We start from the raw sequence: 22465 nt of genomic DNA, 5'->3' as shown, positions 1-22465 counted from the left end.
CCCACTGACCAGCGAAGGAGAGCCCACGGAAAGCCTCCAGCAGCAGGGGACTGGGGATGGATGCTCTCCTGAACAACAGTGACTCAGCTTTCGTGTTCAGCCAGACAGGGGCACACAGCCACCCTTCTCGCCAAGCTTTTATAACAGACTGCATTGGTAAATTTTACTTCTTCCCATGCCTGTCTGTAATCCTGCCTGCTGACTTGCACTTCAAGCCAGAAGGTAAAATCCTACATCGCTCCAGAACAGCGCTGCGACAGCTGTAAGTATGCTTTGCCGATGGTGAGGGCTCTGATGGTTTCAATGTGGGTAGATTCATTTTCCCATCAGTATTCAAGGAAAGCAAAGGAAAAAAGGAAAGAAAGAGAGAAGACAGGAAAACACAGCCCATCTTAAATAATTCAAGGAGAGAGAGACTGGGCCAGCAAATAAGAAGTGTATATTCAGCTTCTGCATAATCCTGGGTAAATACAGATCTGCCCGGGCTCACTGAGGTCATCTGATATTAACAGACATTAGGTGCCTAAATACTCTTGAACTGCAAGCCTTTCTATGCCTAAAGCCTGACCTACAAATTAACGATTTTAAGTAATTAACAGCATTGCAGTGTTGTAAGCACCGAGTCCTTTGAAGCTCTCTGCTATCACAGCAATGGGGTCCATACAACGTACAGTCTTACAGCATTTAAAAAAAAATCTTTTCTTGACATACCTTTGAGTTCTCCTCCTTTCACTTTTCTTCACACACTTGATGAGACAACAAGTTAAAAAAGCCATGGACATCAGCAGAATGACAGCACAGCTCACGATGGAGGCAATCACTGCGACCTTAAATCCAAAAGTCTCATATTTTGATATGGCTGCAGCAAAGCAAACACAGAAGCATGTTTCTAAGGCCATCCCATGAATTTATCTTTCACATTTTCCTTAAACCATGCTGAAAATCTACCTGCTTCACACTTCTGCTAATAATAGCTCAGTGAGGATTTTTGCACTAGTACACGCCAAGGTACCAGAGCATCTTGGCTTCAGCTTAGAGCTATGCAAGCCTCAAATTAGGCTATTTTAAAATCTCCTGTTTATAAGCTACTAATGAATTGTTCACAAGTATTTCACCACTGCAATCAATTAAACACAATGCCTTTAGCGCTGCAGTAGCTAAAAAGCCCAACTTTGCTGGCATATCAAATGCAGATGAGCTAGCAGACTTATAAGCAATTGTTAGCAAGGACTGGAGCTGCAAAACCAAGCACTGATGGGGTGAACAGGTTTAAAGCGGCCCTTTAGAACAAGGACAGTTCCACATAATAACATCCTGTTTGGCAGGCAGCGAACAGGTCTTCCTCTGTTTGGGGAAGGATGCAGGATGGAAGAAGGGACAGCATCTGCAGGGCTGAGTGTTCACTGTGATCTGATGCTGGAAGTGCATTATCCAGACAAAAGGAGGAGTAGGAATGTGGTGTGGCACAGACAACACATATCTCTGCCAAGTCATTTGGAGCACTAAGCGTGTGTTGCTTCAAAACTCATCTAGTTCTTCCAGCGCCACAACGACCAGCATCAGAAATGGTTCAGCTGAGCTCCACACAAGCGATCTGCAGCCTCTGGAGGGAAGGATTCCTCTCATTTTTCTTTAATGGAATCTCTCGAATGAGAGACAAGGATAGCTGAATTTGTGAGAGCGCGATATGTGTCTAAAAGATCCATCTACCAGTGATTTAAAATTGTACAAGGTCTAGGACACAAACTGAGATTCTCAAAGCTCCGTGTTTTGCTTGAGCCTACTTCTAGTCAAATCACCAACAACCTTATAATAAAAAAGAAGGAACACAGCATGGAAGGTAGTTAATGTTGGTGCCACTCAAACACAATTTGTCAATACGGAAACTTTCCCATGTGGCTGCCCCCAGGCAGCAACCTAGAACTGTTCAAAAACTATCACTGTGTTTCTTTTACAGCAAAAATATCTTCAGAAAAGAATGGCAGGAGATTAGAAGGTTTACAAATATGCTTGCACATTAGCTGGTCATATCTACACATTTTCTAAAGAAGGATAAGTCTTGTAGCTACACAGCCACGGTTACTCTGGGTGCAACACCACTGAGTTGGAGACGTGAGATCAGGCACAAATGTGACCGAGCCTTTTCTGTGTCATGATAATGGATGATGTCAGAACACACATGGAGCGCAATTACAGTCAGTGGGGGCACCTTTGAAAGAAATCGAATTTGTCTTTTTCCTTGCACAGATGTCTAGCATTAATCCTAATGTTGCAGGAGATAGGCACAGCAAAATAAACACAATGCAGCCCAAAGGGACTGGGAACGGTTTGGAAAGAACCTTACGCTTGCAGGAGGGCACTCCGGCTGTCCACTGGGTACTATTCCCTTTCCAAATGCAGGTGATGATGCCTGGTCCATCCAGCTGGTGCTCAGCAGAGCACTGGAATGTTATCACCGTCCCCACGGCCGTGCCATTGCCATGAATGATCTGCAGCGTGCCGAGCTGGGGAGGGAAGACGCGGCTGCACTGCCCTGCAGAACAAAAGCAAAGCGAGACAATGCAGCGCCAGAGCCAAAAGCGAAGGTTCACTCAAGTTTTATTGCGATCAGATTGTAAATCAGTCCAAGCCAATGGTCAAAACAAATAACAGACCTCGGGGTGGGTGATGCCGACTGCTTTGCCAAGTACCAGCCCAAGGGCAAACCCCCTCTGGTGCCATTCAACAGCTCCACTGCTCTCACCCCTGGCACAAAGGGGGGTTTTATGCATGTTGCAACATTAGCTGCTCTGGCTGGTACATACTAAACTTTTTTTAAAAAGTCATTCTGCGAGTGGTGTGGTCTCCTATGGATTCCTGTCTTGTTAGACTCTGTGTGTTTAATTAAGTACTCAGGCTGGCATCTTTCATGCTGGGAGTATTCATAACAAATCTTCCCCCATGCAGACTTTCCAAGATCTAATGAACTGATCACATATTTAAGCATTTCAGTCTACTTGGTAGCATCCTTCCATGATCCTACAGAAACTTCCTATCTCTCAAGAATGCTGCGCCTCGGTTGGTCTCGGCTGAAATGAGCAAGTGGGTTCAAAAGCCACAGGGAGGGGACAGGGAGAGACGTACACTACAGCACATCTATGTTCAACTCTTTTTCCATTTTCAGGTGACGATCTCTGCTTCATACTATATATCATTCATTTTTAGTACAGTTTTATTCGTTCAGCTTTTCTATGTCTTGTTCACACAGCTGTTCTTTGAGTCACAGAGCTGTTCTCTCAGCCACCTAATGTCAGCCACTAATTTATACATTGAGTTTTATTGTCACAACAATCCTCGTTTCACACTCACTTTAAACACAAATTTTAATGATCATTCATTAAGACAACATAAAACATCCAAGATATTATACTTCAAAGATAACAACAATAAATACATTTTCTGGTTTTGTACATGTGCACTGACAGAATGTGGAAACTGTTTTACATATTATTTATTTTTTTTTAACTGTTACTAAATACCAGCACTGCTTCTGCATCAGAGATCTTTCACTGGATTTCCAAACAACTTCAGCAGAGTCACGAGACAACTGTGTTGCAGTTGCAAGACCAGGGTTGCAAGTGCTATTATGACACCAAAAAAATTAAAACAGGGAAAATAATGCTTCCCACACTTACAAGCAAAAAGAAACGTAGAGTTTTAATAACCTCCCTGAGAACATCTTGACAGAATCACATGTTGATAGCAAATCTATTTTATTTTTAATATTAAAACTCTCTCCTGGTCATTAACTAACATAAAGTTCCTGTGATCTAACTGCAGCAGACAGCGTTACCACCTATCTATGCTCTCAACCCCCCCCCCCCCCCCCCGCCCTTTCTTTGGAAAACAAACCCAAAGAAATCTCAGCAAAAGACCAAATAAAAGCCACAGTGACAATTACTGGTCTAATCCACCACGTAAATATGCACAAAGGACTAGCTTTTAAAAACGCACCTCTTTAATTCCATGCAGATTATTTCTGTTTGGTTTGCCACTTCTTTCAGTCTCTTACTACGGCAGCAATTTGCCTCAATGAGAGTAAATATTTTCTAGAGGGTTATCCCCCTTCATCTCTTGTCCTTCCCTCCAACATGCTGTTACTGGCACACATTGGATGTGTGCGCTGCACAGCCTTCCTCCTCACTCCAGATGAGTGTTACAAGTTTGGGCTTTTCTTTTTACTTTAATCACTCAGAAACTTACCATGAAACCCCATTGTCCTAAGCTGCAAAATATCTACCTTTTTGCATTTTACACTTCAAGGCTATTTTTAGGTACCAGATCACGTACTTAGAGTTCACATCGGTGACACTTCCAGCTGCACGAGATGCAGAAAGTAATTCAGAGCCAAATTTGAATCAAAGTCCATCTGCTTAGCCAGCGTAGCAGCCCACATTAGACGCTTCCAGTAGACCTGCCAGTTTACCTGGACTCGTTACTCAGTCTCTGCTCTCCAGTGAATAGACCATTTTGCACTGGAACCTTTCTTGCGAGGCATATTTCACTTAATCCAACATTGACCATCCTGAGGAACAGGTGCAGCTGTAGCTGGTTCAGGTGCTCTTGACACTTCCCTGCACTGTCCTTGCCCATGACGGTGTATGCCAAGTGATTAAAACCTCTGAATGTTCCTGACCTTGTCAGCATTAGTCCTCAGCTGTGGACTGCAAAATGTTTTTCTTCACTTGAGCACTACGAAGATTCCTAACAGCCAATGTCCCATGAAACTATGGATGTTTCCTGGCTTTGGCTGGGGTTGTAGCAGCGTGATGCCATCCCCAGAGGATCATTCCCATCTGATGGTAACTGGGGCAGGAACCCCAGTTCGCGACAGCCAGGGAGAGCTAACCTGAAAGCCTCTATACAGCTACCGAGCTGAAAGTTCATGAATCCCATTTTATGTACCTGCATTAGGCCAGAGCAGAAATACCATTTCTTCTTCTTCTTCCAAGAGCTTTTCAACAATTTCTTCCCACTGAAGTCAAGACATTGTGTCGCTACTTTTTGCTTTTTACAAATGCTTTTATTGAAATGCATAGGTTGATTTTTGCCATATGGCTTTGGATTTCATCCAAGTTTGGGATTAATATCTTAGGATAAAACTTGCCCTACTTTTCCATCAGCAATGGTCTTCTAGTAACTCAGTTTTAAAATCTCTCCCATAAGCTCTAGCATCCTTTCCTATCAACTATCTATAGTTTTTTGTGGTTACTTGTTGCATTCACTTCTCTGCTAGGTTAATTTTACCCTTCCATCTCCCCAAAATCATTGTTTAAGTAAGCTTCCATTCTTACATTTATATAAGCAGCTGTTCCATATAGACTTATCCTCTGAGTACCCTTCAGCCATGTTTATCTGACTAAATCTACTACAACAAAGAATTTTATTACTGTCTTTTTTAGATGTAGTATTTTTGTTTGTTTGTTTTGTTTTCAGCTGAGGTTCGTGCTTGAGGCTGTATTGCTGCCTGAAGTAAAACACAAATACTGCTTAAGTGATTGTGCTGATCAGATTTGCATCTTGATTTATATTTCTTTTCTAAATAACCAGAAAATATCATATTCAGGTCCTGGTTTGCAGTAACTGTTAGCATCCAGGAATATAAAATTGAATAAAACCCCTAATTATTGCTCAGCAATGCAGCTTTTGCAATAGCTGCATCTCAACCCCCCCAGATTCACGCCTGGCAGCCAGCACCTAAAGCTAGGAGGAAAGCTTGAGGAATTAACAGCCTATCAGCCATTTCTACATGGTTTATAATAAACATGAAAATTCATGATGCGTTGCTTAGTTTTGATTAGCTCCATGGCAAGTCTCCCCCAGACGTGATGGGTGTCTCCGGTACCTAGCTCCATCGCTCCTCGCTGTTGCTCCCTGCTCCCAGGCTTGTGCTCTGCTGACACCCCCAGATGCTGGCTGTACTTCCAGGCTCAGAAAGAAAACTCACTTGCTGATACGTCCCTATGAAGCAAAGGCTGGAAATATTTTTTTATGTATTTACTTTGAAGTCCAACAGAAGTTGTAAGGACTCCAGCCTGTTCATTTTACTCACTGAAAAAGATTAACAAACCACCTTGTCCCCCCCGGCGTACTGTGTCAACACGCAGCATCAGCTCTGGGGAACCGAGGGGCCATCAGCCACTGGCCGGCCAGTTTGGTCTGGGCACAAAGGCCCAACACCTTCCAGTTCCTGCAGCTGCTTCTGCAGCTTCTTGTACAGCAAGAGCCGATTTATACAAATGCATTACTTAGCTTGACTTCACACCAAGAGTTCCAAAAGTATTTGAAACTGCTGCTGCTGTTTGCCAACACAGAAGGAGAGCATTTGCTACAGCAAATAAACAGATTATTTCATATGACAAATAACTGTCCTCAAAGTAAAAACACTGAAGTGTAGCATACTCCATAAATTCCTAATTCACCCAAATCTCTGGGTTCAGAAATAGTCACATATATAATTTCCAGGCACTGAAAAATAAAGAGTAAGACAAAATAATCCAAAATATCTCTTCTCATGCACAGCCAGGATTATCTGTATCACAAAATCAATTTGTCAGAAAGAGTTACCATATGGTTTCATTGTCAGCAAGCTGTGGATTTATGTCTTGCTGATAAGAAACCAGAAATGAGAGAGCAACCTAGGCTTGCTTGCCCATTAAATATTTCCTGTGTTCCTTCCATAGCAAAACATAGAGACTAAAAATCAAATGCATTGCATAAGTATATACCAAAATGATCCAAAACACATCAGTAATTACCTGAAAGCATGTTATCAAGATTGCCACTCACTGTTTGTGCAGAAAGGGAGCAATCCACGACTTCGCCTCATTATTCCCATACACACGTAACTCAAGCCTTTGCATTGCTTATTGTTGACTATTTAATGCAACTAAAACACACTGGAATAACCAGATGCCAGAAAGAGACAGAACATTAGGTTCTATAAACCCTGCAGAAAATAAACATGCCGATATTATTTCTGCAAGTCTGTTTTCCTACAAAAACATGCCTTAGAAATTATAAGTCACAGGCATAATGTTGAACATTCACAGCAGCCTCACAGAAGAGCTCTCGGAAGAGCTTGCTATGTCAAAAAGCAAAAGAAAAGCAGCTAGAAGTGAAATATGAAATAAAGCAGATGTAGTGAAGCATCTTGTGTGAGTGAAACCACCCAGCTCTGGCATTGGTCCCCTTGCGACCGTGCCTTCGCTCCCTCACAGAGCTGGCCGCGAATCCTGCCAGGGCTGGGCTCTTATTGCATGAAGTGCTGCAACAGCAAACGGCGACCAGGAGGAGCTCATCCTCCCACTAGAACCTTCAGACACTGGCAGGGCTTTTTAAGAAATTAAACGTGACACCAACCCAGCGGTAAAAGAGAGGTGGGGAGGCTGCTGAAGCTGCCGAGGCTGAGCAGGGTGCCCAGCTGTGCTGCAGCCAGCAGGATGCGGGCTCTGGGCTCGGGGGGCTGCCTGCTGCGTGGTGGCCCCGGGTAACAACCCGCTTCAACCTTTCCTAACACACACACACGTCAGCCACGGCGTGATTTGACCTTTCCCACCTATTTCACTGGTTCCCGAGATTCACGACAAGCCGAGACACTGGAAAGTTCTCGCAGAGCTGTCTGCCTTCCAGCACGTGGGCACGGCCCTGTAAAGTGACCCCCCTGGGGGAGGCTTTGGGGGTCCAGGTGTGGCACAACCCCCTGCACATGCATGGCTGTAAGGACCACCGCCAGCAGGCAGGGCTGGGCTCGGCGCTGCTGCCCGAGGGGCTTCACACCCCAGGGGCTAACGGGGACCTGCAAGAACCCCAACACCAGTCCCACGGAGGAACCGTCCGGACAACCGCAGACACTGAAAACTTGGAAGGTACCTACAGAAGACATTTGTCAGAGCACAGAGCCTGAAAAAAGAAATGCAGCTCGTTAACGACACGTGGGTCTTGCATTTGCCAGATTTCAGCATTTCCAAATGAAAATACTATAAAACATTCCCTATAAAACATTCTGGGTTTCTACTGAAAACTTAGTTTTAAAACTGTGAAAGAGGGAACCCAGTGTCAGATCATTCTCATGGGCCACCATTAAACATTCATGGAAATGTTTTTTTCAGAAAAGCTTATTCTCCAACAGATAAGGAATTTCCATGCAATAAAGAAAGAAGGAGGGATGGAGAGAAAAAAGGCATTTTAAGTGACTTTCTTTCCGTGGTTACACATCCATACTCAGATGAGCTCTCTGCTCACACCTCCATTACAGCAGATACCGTAGGCTATCTCCTACCAACCTCCCTCATTTTTTTCCTGTGGTCCATTTTGTACATAAAACTGGTTTGGCAGCGTAATTAACTACATGCGGTCATGCCATAGCTCTGCAGTGTGAAGGGTGGTGGGACTCCCACGCCAGGCTGAGTCTCATCAGTCATGTTTTGGGCAGCACTGCTTTCCTCCTCACCACGCTCAGGGTCACCGGTGAGGGGGGAGCCCCAGGACAAGGAAGCACAGCTCAGCGTGCTGCATGCTCCTTCATGTGCAGCTACCGGCTGCCCGAAGTGCTTCAGTTCGGCCATGGCCGAGCTCAGGCAGCAGCTGCTATCAGAGGGAGCAGGACCCTTTGAGGCCTGGGGCAGGGAAGGATGCACGTACAGAACAGATAAGCACATGTATCCAGAAAAGAGAAAGAAAGAGCACGATGCCAAACGCCAAGTGGCTCTGGAACACAAGAGGGGCAGGACGCCCACGAACACGATCTTTTTGGAGAAGTGAGCGAAAGCCCAGACCCAACTGCTGCTGGATGCTGTGGGCACTTCAGTGGGAATCTGATCCTCCTGAGTCTTATTCTTCAGCCGGACAACACTGGTATGATGCCGGCAAGAAGTCACGGGCAAACCATTGAATCACCTTGTCCACACGGCTGCACCGGAGCAGGCCCTGGTGCTGTGCCCTGTGCAGCCCAGCAGTGCCGGACGGCTGCTCCGCTCCATGCGGGCTGCTGGAGACTCGCTGTGCAGAGCTGCCAGCCCTACACCCAGGTGGGAAAACACCGTCACGTACTGACCCCTGCACAGTCCTTGACAACTCGGGGTGCCCTTTGGTGGAGGAAGGACGGCAAAGCCTAATCAAGATCTTTTCATGCCTGCTAAGGTAGCAAGAATTATCAATAGCAGCAAATTCTTGGCTTCCACCTCCAAAAGAAACCCTTGTGCTACGCTGCTGCAAAACCTTACATGCAAACCTGAAGCACACAAATTCAGTTCATCTCTCTTTAAGATCCTGAGCCTTTTTCTTTTCTCTCTCCCAGCATTTTCATCTGGCTTTTGAGCTGCTCAGTGTAGCGAACAAGATGTAGCAAGACTTAGGAGTCAGCACTAAACACTTCCCAACTCTACTCTGAAATAGTAGAGGGCTGCAAGCAATTTTACTCCATGTAAAATCCAAGCCACATATCACCCCAGTGCTAGATCAGGGTTTGATGACGTGCAATTCACTCCTATTTCAAACATAAATAATGTGTAGGATTGGTGTAAAATGATTCTTATTCATGTCTTTTATCTTAAGAGAGGATTTGTTCCAGTCTCCGTACTGCCATCTCCATGATTGATTTTTTTTGCCAATTTACATCAAAGTCAGGTTATTCTCATCTGTAGATTTTACTCTTGGATCTAGCAACAAGGGAAATACTGAGTATTTCTCTTCTTAAGGGAACAATTAAATGAGAAATAAGAACTAAATGAAAAATGAGGTATTTCATTAAGTCGCCAGTAAAGCAAGAACAGATGGGTTTTCTGTGCTTTATTAGCCTGTTTACCAACAGAATTGAAAAAAAGTAAGTTATAACACTTCTGAAAAGTTAGTAATAGTGCAACTTCTGAGAACAGGAAGGATTCATTAAACCTAAAGCAAAGTGTTCCTCTATTTATCACTTCACCATTATTTCCATATAAACAAGAACAAAGTAATATTCTCTCTCTCTCTCTCTCTTTACCTCCACTGTGGAGTGAACCAGAATTATGTCTTAATTCAAAATGTTCCCAATTAAAAATTATCCATGGAAGTGATGCCAACAGTTGCTTTTGTCATTGATTGTTTAGTGAATTGAGCTAGTATTGCTGATGGTCTCCTGCCTTTGTCATTCTAAAGCAGATAACAAATAAATTACATATTTGCACAATGCAGGGGTTTTGCCCTAGTTTCTAAAACAAAGATACTAAAAAGAATAAAATTAAGAGGAATAATTTGAAACTAGCTTTTCACCTGCACTTCAGCTAAGACCCTGAACGTATCCAATGCCCTGAAGCAGACAGATCTGATGGGCAGGTGATCTCACTGGGATGCAACCAAAGTCCACCACTCCAGAGAGCTGAGTCCCAGTACACTGTCCCCACCAGGCAGCAAGGGGTCCAGCCCTTCCTCTGCTTGCCTCCAACATCTGTTAGCACTGCTTCTTGCATAATAAACATTGGTATTTACAAGAAGGAGAACAGAAGTAACTGGTTACACAATAGCGCAGTCTTCCACAGATGGTCCTCAGCCTCCCCCACGCATCTCTACATCCACAGCCCCTGGAGAGGTTCAAATCCAAAGCAAGATGCAAGTGTTACCCCAGGATCCGTCACCCCATCTTTAGAGAAAGCCAAGCAGAATCAGGGACATAAGAAACATACAGCAAGACAAATTAATTCATCAGCTCAACTCTGAATTTGATATTTGTAGGTCAAGAATCTGTTTCTATAGAATTTTCTTCCTCTCCAGGGAATAACAAAAACTAGGAGCATGCCTACACCTTCCCCCTGCCACCAGGTCCCTCTGTCCACAGCCAGGTTTTGAGAGGCACATCCTTGCTGGAAGAAGTGTCCTTCATGAAACATCAGACTGGTGAAGTCTGTAGGTTTGTATTTTCAGCTTCCATCACTATTTTTCCCCAATGCTCATGAATAACCTCTCTTTTGTTAAACCTGTGCAGTTGACTGCAATGTTTGCAGACGGTGCAAAGCGATACATGGGCTCCATTAACCAGACCCTGTTTATTTTCCAATGGAAACTATGATGACCAGAAATGTTAAAATTTTCCCTTGTCCATAGTTGAGATGACAGATTATCTTGGACCAATGCTCAAAGCATTTTCATCATCACAATAACTGCAAGAAAACAATCACCGCAAGTAAAAATAAAAGTTAAACAAATATGCTACAAAAGGCCAGTGATTTGGGGTTATATAGATTTCCGCATCCAATTCAATATTTAGCACTTAGGTAACGTGGATCAGCTATCAAGAGGAGGACACTAGAGACTGTCTCTGGAGAGGCCTTCTCCACACGTTTGGGAGCCTGATGTGACCGATGACCACTTACCAGAGCAAAACTATTTCAGCACTCTCCCTTCATGCAGAGATCATGAGGGGCATTCCTGGGGTCTGGAGAAGGCTGTGGATGCTCACTTGTAGGAGCCTGAATTGGAAAACCTGACCCTTTTGTCTGAAAGGGGATGCTCTGACAAAATCTGTTCACTTGCTTTTGTTCCCTTTACAAAGGCAAAAAGAAGAAAAATGCCAAACCCACCTTGTCCGGCCAGTTCTAATCCAAATACTTTATCAGGACTCATCCCATCAATGGGTCCAAGAAAAGGGATCACTGTCAAAAATCTTCAGCTCTGCAGCTTTTCACCTACAAAATTGTTTAGCACCTCTAACTCTTCAGCTTTTTCTCTGTAGAGCAATTTCCTTTTAACGCCTAGGTGGATCAGTTTTATATTTAACCTGAAAGCCAGCTAGTAACAAATCCAACATTTTCTGGCTTCCTGTGATAATTACTGAAGTTTCGACACCAAAATTAAATATTTTGGTAGATCTTTGATAAACTATGCAAGACTCAGATTTTACTGCTTCTTGCAGGTGAATAAACTAAAACAAAGAGAAACCAGCAGCAATGTGGTCCATTAGGTTCTGGATCTACAGATCTGATATATCAATCAGTGGTGCTTCTGGTGACCCTCAGTGGGAACGTATAGACAGCAGGAGAGCTGGGCAGAGCTAGCTACAGATCCAGGAATTCAAGGGTAAAGGATAGAAAAAGTATTATCTGAACACACCTGGTGGAAAAGCGAGTCTGAATACGATGCTCTGGCAACATCAGACCGCCTACTTTTAACATGGTTTTCAATAGTCTATTTAATTTGCAATAAACAGGGTAGAAATTCAGCACTTCATTGAACAGCCAGCCACTGGGGAAGCCGAAAGAAAACCTCACACCTATTTTCATAAAGGAAAGCACATAGCTGTTAGGAGCTGGAGGAAGGAAGAAGGATGCTCTTCCAAACAACTTGACAGGGCAGAGGCTGCTGCTCATGCCCCACAGGAGCCCCCTGCACTGCTGCCCGCCCTTTGGGGACCTCTTCTGCAACACGCCCCTAGAAGGAGGGCAGCATCCCTGCACGCCTGCTGCCCACAGCCTGACACACTCCCAGTCCTCACCACTAACCCGGGCACGACGGAGCAATGGAGCTCAGCCTGGCTCTGTGCGTGGCCCCTCGACAGCCAGCAACGGCTCCAGGTTATCTGCCTGCAGCAACTGTTTGGTCTGGTTTGTGTACAGCAGCGTGCAAACACACTTGGGGTAATGAACGTCCCTGATAAAAGCAGATGTCACCCGATGACGATGACGTGGCTGGTGGCCTCTTGCTTCTGCATGACAACCGCCAGCCTGGGCACAACCTCTGGAAGGCAGAAATCCCTGCCAGTGTGGGGGGACACAGGGTGAGCACTGCCCCGATGCTACCTTGACCAAGAAATGCTCAAGTGGGAGGGGTCCCAGTGGGAAGAGCTGGCCAAAAACTGCTTCAGGCATTAGAATATTCACCCCCAACATGAAATTTTAGGTGGACCAGAAATGCTTGCTACTTGATGGTTACATGCTCATTTTTGGCCAAAAAGCCCCAAAACTGAATTGCATTTGCACAAAGCACTTATTTGTAAAGAGTACAGAAACTTTTCCTCTTTGAAACTACCTTCTTGTTTTAAAATGTACTATTGAATACAGGCTTGTTGGTTTTCTATAGGAAATTCCAACCATCCTGTTAGGCAAAACCAGCCTGAATGCTGGAGACTTTGCCTGCATTTGCTCCCGCTGTCTGGCCTGTTTTGGCTTCTGCAAGTCCTTTTTCCTTCCCAGTAGCAAACTGAAGCTGTTCCTGTACTTGGTTTGCTGTGTTAAGCTGCTAAATGCACACCACAGAGCTGTGACCCAACATTCACAACTGTCAGCAAGAATTTCTGTGAATAATTGATTTTTTTAGACAGCAGTCTGAAAAAGTTAGACATAGCATGCAATTTATTATGGGGATAGAAATCACTCACGGACTAAGAAACTAATAGCCAGATTTAAAAACCTTCTCTGCAGTTTTTTTATCGCTTTTTATTTTTCTTCTCTGCTTATTTTTTTTTATTATTATTTTTGTGCTGCTGGGTTCGGCTTTCCTGTTCCTGAGCTTCACCCGCGACAGCAGAGGGGCATGCAGCCAGGATCCATGGACACAAAAGCAGCCTGCAAAAGTGCAACATGTGAAAGTCACGCAGCATCCTGCCAGAAATCATTCAAACACAGCAATGATTAACAGTATGAGTCAATAAGCACATCTGCTTTCAGCCTCCCTGGCCATAGGAATTAAGAGGAAGATGGCATGAAGATTGACCGGAATGCCAGTATAAGGACAGGGAACCAGTCCATTGTGTTTACTTCTTCCCATTAAAAAAGTCAATGATTGCAGGCGAGTTATATGCAGAATGACAACTAGCTTAAGCAAGTAGATCAAAGGACAGCAGCCCCCTGCCCTTCGCTTTCCTGTACTGCACATGCCTAAGAAACCAAGATCTGCATCTCATAATTCAGCTAAATCACTGGCAGCTTAATGGATGGCCAGAATATGGAGCAAGGAGTCTCCGATTTGTATTTAAAATGAGTGAAAAATTTTGTCCCAATCTGTATTTCTGCATTTATTAACAGTAATCCCAAGATTCTGCTCTTTCACCTGAAGGCACAACTTTCTGCTCTCCTGGACAGGGGTAACCAAGTAACAAAACTTGCCCCTTACACCTTCAGCTACCCCAGCCCAAAAGATCTTCCCAAGCACCATCACCCAGCCCACGCACCTGGGTTTCTGTACACCATCTCGTCCCTTCACCTCACCCAGCTGCTGTCCCCGTCATCACCCTTCCTCAACATCATTCCCAATCAAACCCCCCTGGCTTAGGAGGCTTGCCCATGTGAGCAGCATTGTGTTTGGCTTTATTTCATCCCAGAAATGATGACTTAATAGTCGCTTCCAGCTCCGTTAGAGGGAAAGTAAGTGGTTATCCCATCCTCCCCCGTGACGGGTGCTCTCCCGGCCGCTGCTGCTCCAGCCGAGGCTGTCACAGCTGTGAGCACACCTCCCCGAGCTGCCAGGGGGGCTGTTGGGCCAGCTCCCCTGCACCTGCTATACAGGCTCTGCTCTGCTGTGCTGGCAAAAGCTTGTGCATAAACCAGGCACCAGCTCAACCCCATCCCTGAGACCCTCAGCAGATACAGGAATCGATTTATTTTGGTGAGCGGTTGCTCATTCTGCAACTTCTGCATTTCTTGCTGTCATCTTAAAACAAAACAAAATGCCAGAGAGGCAGACTTCCACCAAGACTTCAAAATCATCTCTCTGTCAATCTTTTGATCCACTGAGCCAGTCAAAACTGCTCCCCAGAGTAGCACCCTTGCTTATCTGTGACTGCATCTGAAAGACACTGTGTCAATAAAACGCTTAAATGAAAACTAGCAACTGCCCTACATGTTGGCTTGTCCCCATCGAATTATTGAAGGGGAGACCCTGTAGTGCCAGGCACATAAAATGTCAGTGGCAATCGTGACGGAAGAAGCTATGTAGCGCTAATTTCTGCCCAGTGAAAATTGTCTTTGTTGTATAGTTGCAGACATGTGTTGGGAGGCTCCACTTTCTCATGGAAAAGGTCCGAAGACATCCTGGCTCTGCTGCAGTGGGAGCAACCAAACTGACAACATTTTGCCCCTTTAGAATGGACCGCATTTCTGGTCACAACTAACCCAGAAAGCGGTACATTATCTGCTGTCATTTGGGTAGTTTTGCCTCTGTGTTTTGAGGCTGACTTCTGATTTTTGAAATATCAATGTTTTGGGTCCAAAACACTGAGCTGATTTCATTCCCTCGCTGAAATTCAGAAGCCTAGACATAATTCATCTCTATAACCCAGGTAATTTAAGAGCAACTAGGGCAAAGTATTGCAGAATACCATAGGGAACAATCTTGCACCATGGAGGACTGTGCCAGAAGACCTAATCTCTTTTTCTTTCCTATTTTGTTCTGTTCTAGAGTTTCATGACAAGCACAAAAATCATGCCCTCAAAGCAGTAATAATGCCTGGTGCAAATGCTTAACCACTAAGATTAGCATCTTGCAGTACAGGAGATAAAACCAATTAGCTGAAATTCTGCAACTGTCACCTCTTTTACCTTATTTAATAGAAGGTTTCATTTTGATCTCTTGGGTAAAAAAGGAGAAATAACCCTGAAGAAATTACAAACCCATATATTCCAAGTTGTGTCACGTTCTGCCCTGTGGAAATGGAAATTCAAGATTAGTATTTTCCTCCCCAGCCTAAAAACTGAGCCGCATGTCAGGATCACAGGAACAAGGTGAAAAACCTCCTTGCAGTCTTTCTGCAGAGCGGCAGCGCTCTTGGCTTTGAAGAACAACTTTGCTTTTGCTTTCCTGGAAGAGCAACTGAGTTCTCAGTGACACGATTTCACAGTTTCTACACTGGCAAGGAAACTCACTTCAGACAAAAGCTGCATATAACAAAAGAACAGACACCTCGAGTCACACCAGAGCCCGGTGCTCACATCCCACCATGGCCACTAACAGTCATCCAGAGTATAACTGAGCAAATAGGTGGTGATGCCTCTTCCACTCTCCAGCAAACTGCAGCTTGTGTCTGCCCTAAGCCAGAGATCACATCTCTCCCCTCAAACAGCGTCTGCTAGGTAATTTCTTCCATGACGTGGTCTGGAGGTAGCATCCACTGGGTCCTGCAGCACATTCCACCTCCTCTAGGCAGCCTCTCTTCTCCCCTGGGTGGGGAAGGCAGAGGGACAGGGCGGAACCGCAGCTACAGGCAACAACCCAGCAGCAAGACACCCACTAATTCATAACCTGGTATAGTGATTGTTCCTCATGTTCTGTATTTCCCTCCTACATTCCCTTTGTCTGTGGCTGCACTGATGTGTTTATAGATGCATCTATATGTTTACAGAAGCATGTGCTGCCCTGGTCTGAAAGAGCTACAGGATTGCATTGAGGAATGAGAGAGGAATCACAGCAAAAAACAAGGTACCACCCTGGAAAAACAGAGGGCGAGAGCCCCCAGCTTCAGAAACACGGAGACTAAAAATAACGACACACCTTTGTTACTCCTTCCTCTTTTTCCTGTTTCACCCAAAGAGCCCCCAGTATAATCTGAGCAGCCTCAGAGGCAACAGCAACTCGGCAGCTGGGCTGACAACAGCACCCGTGCTTCATGGCAATTTCTGCAGGGCAGAAAAGTGCTCAGGTCACCACCGACATGAGCATTTCAGAATTTCAGAAGCTTTTCCAGATAATATAATGAGCCTGGCAAGAGATGGTCGATGAGTATCTGTCCATAGTAAACTACCGCAGAAAGGTAGTAATACTGTAACGCTGCTGTGACAGCAAAACAACCACAGGACGATACAGAACACATAAAAACATCTGTTTCATTTAAAAATGTAAGAGGCTGAACTGAAGAAGGCTTCTTAGCTTCAAGACATTTACTGCCTCCCTCCACCCCAGGCTCCCACTCTGCACATTTGCCCTTCTGATAGGCAGGATATATGAGCAACGCGCTGACCTTGCCAAAGCGTGCGGCAGGCTCCCACGGCTCCTTTTGCAAGTGCGCTGCTGAGCCTCCTCAAGCACAGGGTGGAATCATCCTCCTCGCTCAAGGTGAGACTGTCAGAGGGAGAAACCGGTCCTCAAAAAGTAGGCAAGACCAGGAAAAGCAGAGGGTGTTTGAATTTCACAGCTGTGTTTCAGGAAGCTGTAAGGCCCTTTAAGTGCTACAGGCATCAGCCTGTGACAAGGAACTTCATTTAAACTTCTCTCTCATTCACACATTAATTCAAATGGAAATCTTGCCACATTTGTTTTTTTATCCTCTGCAAAAGGAACCTGTGAGGGAGGTTGTCCATGCAGATCTTTATTATCACCCTGTTGCTCATGGCCTGAAATTTTACAAGGGGTCCAACCAAAGCAGCATGAAAAATGGTCACCAATAATAACACGATACAAGGAAAGATACCGTGTAACACTTGTCATCAGCTTTCTCTAGAGGTCACTTCTCCAGCAAATACTGCTGTATAAATAACATGGTCACATTTAAATTAAGCATCCTGAACAAGACTTTAATTTAAAATTAACCAAGTAGTCATAATTTTAGCTAAGCCACTCAGCTATAACAGCAGCACGTCAGCCTAACCCCATACATTTGTAGTAACAAATGGATCTTCAACAAAGGTGAAATCTGTACAGATGGTGAAGGCCACGACAAACCCCCATGAAGTAGCAGGACAATAAGAGGAGAAGGGAGTAGGGAGCATGACACTCAGCAAAGGTCTGGCAAAGCCCCATGTGCCACAAGCATCTCTGCTGGTCCTGCAACAGATGCAGCAGCTACATGCAGGCACAGCCGTGCCCTGACCCCGCGTGCTCCCTTTTTATTTCAGTTTAGCACTTTACTGAGAAATTCCTGCTCCATGGCTCTGGTGTAGCTGGTTTGGAAAAAAAATGGTGTTTGTTGTTCTCATGGGAGACACGGCTGAGAGAAGCCAGGTTTGTAGATACCTGAGGGATTAATTTACGGTGGATTTCTAGTCTGACTGCCAATACTTTTTATGTATTTTTTTTGGTGGATCCTGCATTTCTGGGAGTTTTGCCACAGATCTTCACAAGGCAAGATCAGCCCAGGCAAGAACAGAAAGGCTGAGCGTAATGTGGGATGTGCCACTTCCAAACCTCACCTTAATTGTGGGCAAACCCAGGCCCAGAAGACAATTTGACACAACAAATAAAAGCACCTAAATATACACGATTTTGCAAAAGAAAAAAGTCAATAATCAGTAACATTAGCATCAAATGAGAGCAACAGGGTCTACACTGTGTTTGAGTTGTTACATCTCTAAGTAGATTTCCCAGAACTTGTTTTGCATTTTTCAGATGAACGGCTCTATTAAATTCAAATTAAATGCACAGTTAAGCACATTCAGGGGATGCAATTTAAAGCGTTGCTGCGCTCTTAGCCCAAACACATTTGCTCATTTCTATCAGCACAACAAAATCAGGTCATTGATAAAAACTGTTAGAACTGCACACGCAAATTAAAGCACAGTGATATGTGGGGACAGGCTGCGATGGAGAAGGAGGTCCCTGAATTGTCAGGAGCGCTCAGCCCTGCTTGCACTGAAGACGGGGGAAAAAACCCTGCCTGCCCTGCGATGGCTGGGAGAAGCCTGGGCAGGCAGCGCAGTGCCGGCAGCAGCTCCCACCGCCCACCCTGGCTGCCAGGCCCCGCAGCCCACCGTGGCCGTGGCCGGGGGTCCCGCCGCCCGAGCCAGCATGCCGGGGGCCGCGGCTCTGCCTCCCCCCGGGCCCGGCAACTCGCAGGGGCTACAGCCCCCACGCAGTGTGCACGTCCCACCCGTGTCGGGGCCAGACCCTCCATCAGCTGCCATTACCGTCAAGTTAATCGGGCCCACGTGAGCCAAAGAGGTTTTGAAGGGATGTTATGATCTAGGTGATCAAATTGAATAAAAACACTGCGGGCGGGGGGGGGGGTGGAGAGAAAAAAGGAAGCAAAAACGCTTTGAGCGGTTGCTCTCCCCACAGCCCAGTGCATTATCCTGTTCCACTACCACACCGCTGCCTCCATCCAGCCGACTCCCGTCCCCCCGGCGGCGGATGCTCCCCGAAGCCCAGCAGCTCCCGGGGGCTGCCCGTGGGCGGCCGCTGCGCCCTCCCCGCCCGCAGCGCTCCGGGCTGCGCGGCCGCGCATCGCTCCGCACCGCCGGGACCCGGCCGCGGCTCCCCTACGCCAGCCCCGGGGCTTCTCATTACACCCCAGCGGAGACCCGGCAGTCGTGTCCCGTCCCCCCTCCCCCCCCGCCACACCGCAGGGCTCTGCCCTCCCGTCGCTACCGGGGCTCCGGCAGCCACCCCCGGGGGTGACCCGCCGGGGGGACCCTGAGGAGGGGGCTGCTGGGCAAGCCGCGATCAGACACCCGTCCCTGGGGGGCGCGGGACGGTCCCACCGCGCAGCCCGGGCCAGCACCGTAGCTCCTTCCCACGGGAGCCGTCGCCCCCCGCCCCGGCAGCCGGCACGCAGCCCCGGCACAGCCCTCAGGGCCGCCGGGACCCCCCAGCCGCCTCCCGCGCCCGGCGCCGCGCTGGGACGATGGCCCGAGGCGTTCGGTCCCTGAGAACTTCGGGGTGGGGGGTGGCGAGGATCCCCCCAGGGCCTGGGGCCGGCACAGAGCGGGGGGGGGGCCTGCCTGGAGAAGCGGTCCCGACCTGAAGGGGAAGCGCGGGGGAGTAACGCAGCCCTGGCCGGGGGGCCCCGCGCCCCTTCCCGGGGGACACACAGCGCTGCCGGGGGTCCCGCACCCTGCCCGGGCACCCCGCAGCCCTACGCGGGGTGGCTCCCGCGCCCTGCTCGGGCTCCGGCGCTGCCCCCCGGCATCCCCCCCCTGCCCCCCGGCGCGGCGCCGGAGGGAACTTGTGCGGGGGCCGCCGCGGGACCCCGCGGGCCGGGGCCGCGCTCGTACCTGCGTATCCGCGGGGGCCGCCGCCGTCCCGACCGGGCGCGGCGCTCCGCGGCACGTCCAGCCCCGGCGCCGTGGCTGCCGGCATGGCTCCGCCGAGCCCCGCCGCGCCGCGCCCGGCCGCGCCGCCCGGCAGGTGCAGCCCGCGCCCGCCTCCGCCGGGGCCGGGCCGGGGCGGGGGGGCCGCCGTCCCGCCAGCCCCCGCCGGGCGCCCGTCCGCGGCCCCTCCGCCGGCAGCCGCGGGGAGCGGGGCCGGGAGGGCGGGAGGGAGGCGGCGGCGGCGGCTCGGGGCGAGCGGCCGCGGTCACCGGTCCTCGCCGCGCTGTGTCACCCCCCGCCGGCTGCCCCGCCGGCACCCGCCGCTCGGCCCGGCCTCCCGCAGCGGCCTGGCGGGGGCGCGGCACCGGGCGGGGGTGGGTTGCCTGCCCTGTCCGCTGCCTGCTCTGCCTGCTGCCTGCTCTGCCGCTGCCTGCTCTGCCTGCTGCCCGCCCTCCCGCTGCCTGCTCTGCCTGCTGCCCTGCCCTGCCTGCTGCCCTGCCTGCTCCCCCCTCTGCCTGCCCAGCCTGCCCCTGCCTGCTCTGCCTGCTGCACTGCCCTGCCTGCTGCCCCCTCTGCCTGCCCTGTCTGCTTCGCCCCCCCACTGTCTGTCCACCCTGCCCTCCCGCTGTCCACCCTGCCCTCCCGCTGTCCACCCTGCCTGGCCTGCCTGCTGCCTGCCCTCGGTCCCCAGTGTGGCCAGGCAGTGCACACAGCCCAGAGAGCCTCAGGTGGGGCAGACTGGTCTCATGGGTCTGGACTTCTCACTGCAAACGTGCTGCCTGCTGCTCATTGTGCCATTATGTGCCAGGAGACGCATCTCTCACACACTTGCTGCTGACGATCTTCAAAGTTGTGTTTATATCTAAAACTGAACTGAATGGGTAGAGCCAAGATCCATCCTCTTCCCACCTGGAGGCTGGACAGCACACACCGACGTGCGCCGGCTGCTCAGTGAAACCCAAGCACCTTGCGCTCCCTTCATGTGTCTCGCTGTGCCCATCACACCCAGGCCCGAGCACCCACAGCCACTGACCGCCCGAGCAGCACTACCTCAAGCGGGTGAGCTTGGGTCTCAGCAGTGTTTGGTGAGATCATTGCTTTGCTGACACTGGCAGTAGATTCAGAAAAGTACTTTAGTGGTTTGCACCGCATGTCCAGGAAAAGCAAGAGGAGGAACAGCAGGCTCTTCTGAAGGCGCTCTGCTTGTTGGTGCTGAGCATATGGGCTGGGGCCCACACTAAGCACTGTGGCTATTAACACTCACTCTGCTTGTTTTACCCTCTCATTATTTTTTTCACACGGAATTAGAAGGAAAAAAAGTCTGCAGGAGCAGATTGGAGAGATGAAATTCCAAGATGCACCAAAGAAAGAGAAAATCTCCTAAGGCTCTTCCGACAACATGCAATGGAGCGGAATTGTACCCATGGGGAGTGGTGACACAGCTTCTCTGTGCTGCTGGACATAGCACTCTTTCCTGTAAGCTTATTTGGCAGGGAGTCCATAGAAATATTGCAGATGTAAAGGGCTGCTATTTCCATCTTTACAACTAAAACACATTTTTAAAGTAATACTTGGTTGCATTATAGCAAAAGAACAACATTTTTTAAAAGGCTTCAGCTTACAAATTAGGGCTGTATTTCCAGTAATGCCAAATACTCATAAATCTAATTTAAGTCAACAAGGAACTATAACTCCCGCCATTGAGCCCTTCGCGTCTGTGAAGCCAGAGGAATACCAAAACCAGGTGGTTTTTTCCTTAAGGCATTTTTGCAGCTGCTATTATACAATTAAAGTTGAACTCAACTGTGTTGCAAGTCAAATGTTTTCTTACAGGCGCTTAGGGAAGTAAGTTCAGAAGCAGCATCTGAATCCCACTCACCTCATGCCAGCGCTTAGTTGTGCTTCGTAACAGAAAGCATAAAGCATCGCCCAGCCAGAGCTGGTTTTGCTTAAGCATGCCCCGGAGCACCGCAGGCCAGGCAGCCCTGGCTGTAACCTCCCAGGAGGAAACCCCCTGCCCCACCTTCAGGGCGAGCGCTTGTGTGGGGAAGCTGTGGGGCCTTAGCACTTGCCAGCAGTGGAAGTCTTGCTGATGATTTTAATGGAGAAGGTGGCCAATTCCATTGACCTGATGTCTACAATCCTTATTTAAAATCCAGCTGTAATAAAGGGGAATTTTGCCCAAGTTAGGTGCTGTCATCTGCCATCATCAACAATGGTGACATGATTTCACTTTTAAAGCCACCCCTCCCACGCAAATATGCTTTGAATTTAGCAAAAAAAGAAATATCTCATGAGTATAGTGGGAACAAACACAAGAAAAAAAGATGAGAGAGAAGGAAGAGAACAGAGAGCGCATCTTAGAAATGATGAAAGCTTCCATGCTGCAGCCCAGCTTTTCCCTGCTGGCCCGCTTATCTCACTGTCAGTGTCAGGGGAAGCTGTGCAACCCCAACCAGACACTTGTTGCCCTTGTGTAGGGTTGGTTTAGCTGTTGGATT

General features: G+C 48.0%; 1 protein-coding gene across 1 annotated transcript in view; it reads right to left on the bottom strand.

Moving 5' to 3' along the window:
- The window catches only part of SUSD3 (sushi domain containing 3), a 35745-nt gene extending 13897 nt beyond the window's left edge, over positions 1-21848 (bottom strand). Inside the window, exons 1-5 of the mRNA XM_055805203.1 lie at positions 21844-21848; positions 19929-20399; positions 16961-17061; positions 2345-2533; positions 712-859 (exon numbers count right to left, since the gene is read on the bottom strand). Of these exons, the coding sequence (XP_055661178.1) occupies positions 712-859; positions 2345-2533; positions 16961-17061; positions 19929-20399; positions 21844-21848 (914 nt within the window). The remainder of the gene's footprint in view (positions 1-711; positions 860-2344; positions 2534-16960; positions 17062-19928; positions 20400-21843) is intronic.
- Positions 21849-22465: the final 617 nt, after the last annotated feature.

This window comes from Falco peregrinus, chromosome 5, assembly GCF_023634155.1.
Source record: "Falco peregrinus isolate bFalPer1 chromosome 5, bFalPer1.pri, whole genome shotgun sequence".
Taxonomy (NCBI): Eukaryota; Metazoa; Chordata; class Aves; order Falconiformes; family Falconidae; genus Falco; species Falco peregrinus.
This window is presented reverse-complemented; position numbering and strand designations above follow the sequence as displayed.